Below are 10,099 nucleotides of genomic sequence, written 5' to 3' on the forward strand. Positions count from 1 at the left end.
TTTTCATGGTATCACTTCCTCTTCATGCCAGTTAAGTCTCTTGGGCCAGTTCAATAAATTTAAGTAAAATTGGCAGTTTTTGTTGAAACAGATTGTGCCTAAAAATTTTTTTGATCATATTTGATATAGTAAAAATGTAACATACACAGTTCCAGAGAGAATGAGTCTTGGGAGTAAGACTAAGGAAGGGAAAAAGTTGTGAAATTGTGTATGTTTAAAATTAAACTGTCTCATTATGTTTCATTCAGAAAAAAAATTAACCTGGTTTGGTTTATAACTATATTGTAAATACATAATTTTTTACAAACTACTCCTTTATATATAAATTTAAATAAATCAAATATTAACAATGGATTATCTGGAAAGACCTATAGCTCATGTGTCTGTTGTATTTTTGTTTGTCGTGATTGTTGATGATAAAAGACAGCTTGCATTAAAAATAGATTAAATTTTGACTATCCTCTTTTTACTTAGAATTCTTAAAATGAGATAAAAAGCTACATGGAAGTTTTAAATTAACTTTCTGCCATAAAGTTTCAGCTGTTTCTTAATTTTTGTTTTAGTTACTTGTGGAGGAGAAAAAAAGATAAGAATAGAGAAAGCTCTTGGTTTTGTGATATCAGTCAAGAGATCAGTTTAGAGGGTTTTTGGTCTGCTTCACTCTGGAGCAAATTTATAGAACTGATCCATGGTCTTAACTGCAGTGTGGAATGCTTTCTAAATGAAGATGAGGCTCAACAATATTTTGGTTTTAATTTTATTTTTGATGCCTTGTTTAACTGCTCTTTCTTACAGCAATTAACACTAACAGCATGTGAATGCTTTAAGGGCTAAGGGTAGAGCAAATCTGCATGATGTCCACAGCCACTTGCTCTTACTGTGGGGAGAATTATTGAGAGGTCATTGCAATTCTACTGCAGTAATGGGCTTCACTTGTGTTCTGTAATTAACTGTGGGAAATTATTTACAGCTATTCTTAAGAAAATACTAGGAGACCAGTATTTAATATTTTGTTGCAGATGCCTAATACTGAAGGTCAGGATCTCTTGGCATTACAGAAAGCCATTCATTCTTCCAATCACCAGAGCAGCAGGCAGAAGGATTGGCATCCTGAGAAGATGACAGAAATCCAGCCTCATGTAAGTGGCATTATCAATTCCCTGTATATTAATATCACTGATGTATCTTGACAGGTTTTTCTCTGGTGAATAGAAGAATTGCATTTGACATTATTTCCCAGCTTTCTAGTTCCTTTCTCACTGGATGTACCTGCAGTCCTGCATAATTTTTTTTTAATATGTGGACATGAATGACAAGGAAAAGAGAGATTAAATGTCCTGTGTGAGTCTTTGAGCCCTTTGAAACATTGGTTATGCTTTTGTAGTATAGGCAAGCAGTGTTTCAGTGCACGTCCATGGTAGTGATGCAGTGCTGCACAAAAGCCCTCAAGCCAGCTCTGTGAGGAATGGGGAATCTTGAGGCTTGGCTGCTGCTCAGCAGAGTTTGATACTTGATGTGGTCACCAAAGCATCCAGACCTCGTCACAGTGTGGCTGGCACAGACTGCAGTTTCAGCAGGCTACATTTTTGGAGCATAGCACTGCATTTGTGGAACTTCATTTTCTCCAATTCTAAAACCAGTCAGTGTTTGGGAGGGAGTGTCAGTGCCATGCTCCATTGTTGTCACATTGGAAACTGAAGAGGGTTTGTTGCAGCTGCAGTGTTTGAAGAAACAAGTTGCTCTGTGAGCTGTGGAATTTAACAAGACTGCTTTCATATCACTTTGTGAACTTAGGCTTCCCCAGGTTCTTGCTACCCATTTTCAGTAACTCTGTCACCATTCACCTTCAGCCTGCTCACCAGTGAAAGGAGCTGTGGGAGACTGGAGCTGCCTATCACCCAGCTGCCAGCAAACAAAATGTGTAACTTCTGAGTTCTGCCAGACCTCCCTTCAGTGCAGATGGTTACCCAAGACTCACTCCAACCCCTAATTTATGTTCACAACATTTTTAAGAACTTGTATTTCTGAAATCTGTTCCTCATAAAATGTGGCTGAGGTTCTTAAGTTAATGGCAGACAGATGGACAGCTAATGCAATTGTCTGTGCCTGCATTTTCAAAGGAAACAAGGACAAAATAATTGACGGGAGCAATATTTTCTGAGGGAGAAAAGGTTCCATCTTTTTAGGTAGCTGATAGATTGGACTGTGATGAGAAGACATTTTCTCAGGTGTGAAGTCATAACTTGGAATGAAATATATCAAACAAGTATGAACTAAAAGTGAAGAAGTCCCATAAAATTTAAGATGTTCAGTTTAGGATAGGACAGCTTTTTTATGGGAGGTCTACTACTTTTTCATTCCCGCTACTGCTATTCTGCTAGAGTGGAGTAGGGTGGAAACGGGGGTTGGTCCTTCTATCACAGCTGGGAGTCACGGCTGGAGGCCGAATTGAGCGGATTTTCCGGTTGCGGCTAGAATGAGGCCTAATAGGGGTGGTGATGCAGTTTTTCTGCGTGTCTTTCAGAGCCAGCCGTTAAAATCTCTTCGGAAGCTCTTACACCTCTCCTCAAACCACCCCGTGGCTGCCGAGCCCCGCTTCCAGCCCTTACCCAGCCAGCCAGCCAAAGCCTCCTTTCCCGAAGTGCGGATCCACCCCATGAGCCAGAGCTCCAGCAGCGGCAGCAGCGGCGTGCGGCCGGAGGCGCCGGCAAAGAGCCGGCCCACGCTGCAGATCCCCAGCCAGCTGGAGCCCACCTGGCACGTGTCCCCCGTGGCCCGGGCCGGGAGCGACGGGCCGCCCTACTCGGACCAGCTGCCGGCCAAGGGCGGCCAGAACGGGCACAGCTACGGCCGCGCCAACCGGGCGCGCATGCCCAACCTGAACGATCTCAAAGAGACGGCCTTGTAGGGCACCCAGCCAAGAGACCAGCCCGGGGGTGAGATCAGCACAGGGGTGCTCTGGTGATGGTAGGACTGCATTTTCAGCTGTATACAGGTGTGCAATATGTGCGTGTGGAGCGATGCTGTTCAGCACCACGAGAGAGTCAGGGATTTACAGGAGCACGAGTGGAACTGTGAGTTACCAGTCATCAGAAATGTCACTGGATGCCAGGCAGAGTGTGCCGGTCAGGGAGAAAAATGCGTTGTCATTTTCTCTCATTTACATTCCAGCTTAGTGCACATCTCTGTCTGAAAGCTGGGAGACTTCTGGTATGTATTGGCACTTCGAAGGGTGAAAACATTGTCTAGGCCTATGCCCTTACTACATTTTTTGCTGCCTAGTTAAAACAGTGGGGTTTGTGTGATAAAAGTGTATCCCTGTTAAGGGTTTAAAGTTAAATTATATGTCTTAAATTTGTTTTTTAAACTTCCATATTTGATAGGATTTGTAATATTTATTTATGATGACCTAATATCGTACTGTTACAATCATATCTTTTATGTTATAATGTAAAGTTATTTTGAGCTGTTTGAAACATTGTGAAGCAGTGCAACAGCTACAGTAGTTTCTATAAAAAACTAACAGTAACATTTATATATTGCATCAGGAGTATTTTATTCTATATATAAATATATATATATAAATGGAAAACAACTGTCTGTTTTTTAAATATACTCATTTAAAAGAAAAGTATTGTTATGACACTATCTGCCATATTTTTTATACATTTGTGATATAAAGTGCAGTATTATACTTCTAATAAAAGGAAGCTGAATGTGGATATAAACGTGACTGTAACAGTATGGATCTTGCTTGGCTATGAGAGCCCAGTATTATAGGCATTATTGGCAACAAACAAAAGACAAAATTCGATTCCAAGTTTTATTATGGGCTATTTTGTTGGAAGTATTGGCTAAATGTAAGAGACTGCAGAACTGTACAGTAATCTAAATGTGGTATGTTCTCCCCTGTCCTTAGCTTTCCTAGTAATATTAATGGGATTTCTGCATCTGCATCAAGAGCACAGAGCCCCAGTACCAAACTTTTGTTTCTTCTGAAGAGATAAAGTGCCCCATTACTACAAGCAAAAGCAGGTGCTCTTCCACTTAATAGCAGGGGTGAAAACCAAAGAAATACAGCATGAATTGCAAGTGAAATGCAAAACTTTGACACTTAAGCATAGCATGGCACTGCAGATCATGGTATAGGCTTTTATGCATATGTGTATTTTACATCTCTAGCAATCTATTAACTAATAAGATAAACACTGTATTAGAATTTAAACTACTCTTGCACTTTTTATTATATTTCAGGATATATTTAAAGCTACAAATCTGATATTTGGATATTGAGGGAGAAGGTTGCCATGCAACTTGAATTCTCCTTAGGTCTTAGTATCCAAATATTTCCATACCCAGTTCAGCTACCAGTCTCAGCAAAATACTAGATCTTGGGCTCCAGTCTCCTGTACAACACAGTTAAAACTGCCTTTACCTTGGTGAATGTCAAGTGTAGCAAATACACACCCTGATTCCTCTGTTGCTACCAGTAAAGTAAATCAAAGGTGAGCCAGCAGGAGTCAAAAGAGTTATGCCAGTCTAAACTTTGTGCAATAAGAGGAGAGCCAGGCCTGTAGTGTCAGAACAATACAATCTTTCCTTTTTAAACACATTAGTTCCACTCCATTACTCTGCAGCATACTTTGTTTTCTAGATGCTGTCTTCGTAAGACACCTGTACTTGCAAATACACTGTCTTTTCCAAAAAGAGATTAACCTGAATGTAAATCGAATGATTTAGCCATAGATGAAGTTAACAGAAGCAGCCAGGCAGTAAAAGCTGAACTTCCAACTTGGATAACAATGCAAACTGGACATGCTGTTCAGTACCTCTTGAGTCATACCAAAGTTCTAACAACAGCAAATTCGGCACCACTACTGTAAAAATTGTTGTCAGAAAGAACAGTGTGGAAGGATGTTATATCAGTTTTGTCCAGGACTAAAAATAAGTCCACTAAATTTGAAAAATTAAAAAATAGGAATTCTTCCTTTGTCAATTGCCTGCAAGAAATATGCATGTGATTTTTCTATAGCTAGATATGATATATAATATCTCTCTATATATGATATATGCACTGTATTGATATATCATATCTATAGCATATATAAATACAATAGACATGAAAGGGTATTCAGTTTTTTCTAAGTTCAGTGGGCATCCAGGAAAGATATTGTGATATTTACTTGTCGTCCCTGTCAGAGTTTAGCAGCTTATTTTAGCAGTGTCTGTTAGATTCATTGCTTGGTCACAGCTACATGAGCCCTTTTAGCCCTGCTTTGAAATGGGCTGATGCCACTGAAATCCCTCACAAAGCACTGCCTGAGAGACTGGGGCTCTAGGCAGGGCAGTTTGAATGTCTCTTTTATGGCAACAGAGCTGGGGAAGGGCCTGGAGCACAATTCTTACAAGAGTGGCTGAGGGAGCTGGGGGTGTTTGGTCTGGAAGAGAGAATCTCAGAGGGACCTCACTGCTCTCTACAAGCCCCTGAAAGGAAGGTGTAGCCAGGTGGGGATCAGCCTCTTCTCACGTGTCTCAAGTGAAAGGATGAGAGGAAATTACCTTCTGTTGTGCCAGGAGAGGTTCAAATTGGATATTAGGGAAAAAAAAGATCACTGAAAGAGTGTTCAGGCATTGGAATAAGTTGTCCAGGGATGAAGTGCAGTCACCAACTCTGGAAGAGTTTGAGTGTGTCTGGATGTGGCACTTGGGGATATGGTTTAGGGGTGACTGGGGTGGTTGATGGTTGGACTGGATGATCCTAAAGGTTTCTTCCAACCCTGATAATTTTGCATTCAGTCTCACAGGGAATGTTCAGTCTAGACTCTTCTGTGCTTTGTGGATATGTATCCTTTTGCCTCTGCAAGATTTTTAGCTTGCTGGTAAGATCTTCATGCTGGGGATGATGGTACTGGGCTATATGTGGTTGTTATGATTTCTAGCAAGGAAAAATGTTTCTAAAGGATTTTTTTTTCTCCCTACCCATTAAGTTAAATCAGGGTGATCCCTGACTGTACATATAGCTGTTTAAAGTAGTTAGCAAATCTTCAAAGGTGACCCAAGGAATGTTTGAGTATTTGGTGGCCCATATTTACAGAAACTTGTTTCTACTTCATACTGCATTTTCCTCTTGAATTCAACAAACTGTAGTATCTTTCAGTTGAATACTAAATTGTGTTGAATGTATGTAGTATTTTCTTTCTTCTGGTGGAAAGAAGTTCCAGTAGCTCGGCCAGCTGGTGCTGGGATAAATTCTGTATTTTTAACTTGGTTTAGCTTCCCAATACTTAGAATATGGCTAATGTAATTTTGTCGAGATTTTCAAAGGAATCTTATTATAGTGACTGAGATTTTCTGACTTAATAAAGAGGAAGAGAATTACAGAGCAAACTCTTTTGTAAGTGTGAGCTTTCCTTTGCACTGGTCTGTGAGTCCTGTACTATATGCTCTATAGATTTATTTAGTATAAAGGATCCTAGTTAAACTGTATTTTATTCTTTGGCAATCTTTTGCCTTATGGCATCACTGATGATGTGATTAAAAAAGAAACTACGTTTCAGAAATTAACTGTAGTAATTTTGCAGAACTCAAGCTGCCTACACTTGTCTATATGTTTTAGTTATAGCTCTTGAGCTCTTTCTAACTGAAAAAAAAGCACCTTAAGGTCATCCAAACTGAAATTGTGTAAGTGTCTAAGCTGTTGTTTTAAACTGCAATGTGAATGTGTTAACTTAGAACAACATCTGTTTTCAACAGTCCTGGCCACAGAGAGCAGTCCCTTTGACCTATTCTCTGCTTTTTGCTCAGTTTATTGCAGTCCAAGCTTCATTGCCCCTCTGAGAGGTTGCAGGAGAGCACTGGGCAGAGTTCTTGGCAGGAAGTCAGTGATTCCAGATTTGTCTCCTAAAACATTCCCCAAACACCACTTGTTCTTTTAGATCAATATTAAAGCAGGCTTCAAACTTCCAAGTGCATGAGGCATCCTCAGATCATCCTTTAGCTTGTTACCTTTCTCTCTACCACACCAACTTGTTTCTGGGAGCAAGGCTGGAGAGACTCTTCAGGAAGCAGTGGCCTGTGGTAGGCTCTTCCCCTTCCTTGTCATTACAGTTAGATCTCTTAGGAGATCAATCTCACTTGTTTAAAAAGCTACATACCAGCCTTTTCTTTTTTTCTTCAAAAAAGATGAAGTGTTAACTGAGTAGATTCCTAGGTTCACCCATAAAAAGCTATGAATTCTCAACAATTCTATAGATCTCCCTATAAGAACACAGGGGACCTATGGGAATACAGATTATACAGCTCTGAAAGCACTGTTGTGACCTAGGTAGCTAAGGCAAAACCTAGCCACTCTAAAGAGGAGCTGTGCTCTAGAAGTACTGGGGTTTTCATTCATGTTTATTTTTTTTTGTTGTCTTGTAATGATTTATTAGTAAGACATGCTTCAAAATACTTGCATGTAATTAATTCTGTATGTGCTGATCACTGTCAGAGTAGAGCTGGGAGAATATTTGCATCCCAGTCACACAAAGAGTGTGAAAAGGATAGCCATATATGATATACTGCAAATTGTGGGGTGGCAATGAATGATTTTTTTTCCATTCCAGCTAGCATGCATGCTACATCTGTTAATGGGGTAATATCCCAAACAATGCATCTAGGCTGTTGTTCATGTGAGTAGGCCCACCATTTGAAATGGGAGCGCCACAGGAGATGGCTGGAAAGGTGATGTGCCCTATGTAACCCTTTTTGAATAACCTTCAAATCAAGACACTATTTAAGAACAGGTGCCTTTCCCTACACAGCTCTTTCTAATGGTATCATGATGTTAACCATTCCTTAACTGGGTTTGTAATGAATGAGGAAAAAAGCCATTTAACTTCTGGCCTTTTTTTAAAGGGGTTGATTTGAGTAAACCCTTTTAATATAACAAAACTTGGAAGTTCTAGATGTTGGCACCTTTTTCAAATGGTCAAGCAGCAGCAGTGCATCAATGCTCAAGCTCATCAGGCAAGTGAAGGCTTGTGCTGTACTGAATGTTGTACTGAAAACAGAAGATTCCTCATTTTGCAACCACAAAGCAAATTTCATTAAAATTAGCAAAGCAGATTTTATAGGAGATCCTCTTTCAATTGTAAGCAAAAAGCTGTGTTAGGTCATCTGTTCTCTCAGTGGAGTATCTTAACAACTACCACATGAGACAGCACAGGTAAATCTGATGGATTAGGTCTGCATTTTACTTGTTCTGAATTCTGCTTGGAGACAGATTTGTGACCTTGTGTGCACCAGTTGTTTGGTGCAAAAGCTGGGGTTTGTGGAAGATGCATGTGAAGTGTGAGAGGACTGGCCCCTCTATGTTTGGATGCTTTCATTCCACCAATCAGATTGCTTCTCAGGCTCTTTCAGAACACAAAAAAATATGCAGCCGGGCAAGAGTGACTCTTGAAATGTGGCCCGTGAGCCTGAACATGGAATTTGTCGTAGCCTAAGAATGACCACGCATCTCTTGTCTTCTCTACAAGGCAATCTACCTCCTCTCTCTTGCAGAATGTGGTTGAGGTTGGTTTGTTTATTCTGAGCTTATTACTGACTCCAAATTTTGAAGAGACATCTAAAAAGATTCTTGCTTTAGGTACTGTTAGCAACCATGGAATAAAATATTGTTGGGCCTTCATCTGAAATACTTCTGAAACCTCCAAGCCATCTGAGCTCTCTCTCTCTAGAATCCTAGTGCCATCCTTTGCACTGCTTTGCAGTCTTCCCTTGGCCTTCCCCTTGTGGTTCTCCAATATTGCAGTTGCCTTGTTCTTTGTTGTTTCTCTAGTGCAGATTTTCAGGGAGTTAGAGGCCTTATCTACTACTCCACCCTATTTGCTGTTTTACTCAAACAGCTATCCTTAGACTTGCTCAGGATTTCCTTCATTTTAATTTTCCATTTCATCTGGGTGAGATATCTTACCTCATTGTGCCCCCACCAAAACTCACTGCCTGCCAGGCTTTTTCTTCCACCAGGTCTCTGTTTTCACAGGGCATTTTTTGTCTGGATCTGTTCTGAGAGATGCAAGGTGGCATCTTAATTGTACAGGCGTGGAAACGCTGCGTTGTGAAGTAGCTGCTGTGTGTCAGAGCTTTCCATTAGCATAAAGATAAAGCATCTTCATAGCACAAGGTGGAAGCTGCTGTTCAGTTTTCCTATAGGATATGAACCTCTTGGTGTTAACTCCTGACATGTAAATCCAGTGGCAGAGTTTTTAACTCTTTCGTTACAAGGCAAAACTTTAAGCATAGGGAACTGTCTCGACCTTCCTTTTTTTTCTTTTGTTTTTTTTTTTTTTTGCTAGTGCACATCTTAGACTTGTACTACTGAAGGATTTGACTAATTGAAAGAAGTAAGTTTATATTTGGGTTATATGGACCAATAAGCAAAAATCTTCCCAGAAATGATATTTTTTTTGGAAATTCTATGCAGGCATCTTAAAATCTGGTTAATCTGATAAGGAATTCCGGGACTGCTTAGGTCTCCACTGTGGAATGTTTGATTTTAAATTTGTGACATTTGGAAGAAAGAAAAAAAAATCAATTTAGGATTTTTTTTTCACTATCTGCCAGTACAGATGAGCAGGCTGGGGAGGCAGCTTTCAAAACTTATAAATTTATGGATAAGATTCCCTGATGTTTTTAACAGCTATTAAAAATCTAAAGCGCACAAACTTTTGAATCTACCGTGCTTTCTGTTGTGGAAGGGATATGTTGTGGTGTTAGCCTTTTTAATCCTGGAATACAAATTGATTTTAAAATGTGTTGAATATTTAAGGATGACTTCATGCAAGTTAATAAACCATTTGTAAAGTGTTTGTATACAACCCTTTGTATCATGTTGTTGGTACACCTTACCAAATTTTTTTTGAGCATGTATTCCATTCTTTACTTCTGTACAATTTCTATTGTTGCTGTAAATATTCTAAAAGAGAAAAAAAAAATCCTGTGGTAACCTTAATTATCAGCATGGAAATGGTTAATTTTTACTGAGCACAATGTATTTTTGAATGGGCCTTCCAAAATATGTCTTTAATAAAAATGCAGATTTTGCACTAGAACCCTG

General features: G+C 39.6%; 1 protein-coding gene across 3 annotated transcripts in view; it reads left to right on the forward strand.

The window, feature by feature from the left end:
- The window catches only part of CDKL5 (cyclin dependent kinase like 5), a 129,682-nt gene extending 119,583 nt beyond the window's left edge, over positions 1–10,099 (forward strand). For all 3 annotated transcript variants that reach the window (XM_054272149.1, XM_054272151.1, XM_054272150.1), the window contains 2 exons: positions 1,020–1,139; positions 2,525–10,099. In XM_054272149.1, coding sequence (XP_054128124.1) covers positions 1,020–1,139; positions 2,525–2,908 — 504 coding nt within the window. In that variant the 3' untranslated portion in view covers positions 2,909–10,099. The remainder of the gene's footprint in view (positions 1–1,019; positions 1,140–2,524) is intronic.

Source organism: Melozone crissalis, unplaced genomic scaffold, assembly GCF_028551555.1.
Source record: "Melozone crissalis strain CALT ecotype California unplaced genomic scaffold, PUWL_Pcris_2 ptg000013l_1, whole genome shotgun sequence".
Classification (NCBI taxonomy): domain Eukaryota; kingdom Metazoa; phylum Chordata; class Aves; order Passeriformes; family Passerellidae; genus Melozone; species Melozone crissalis.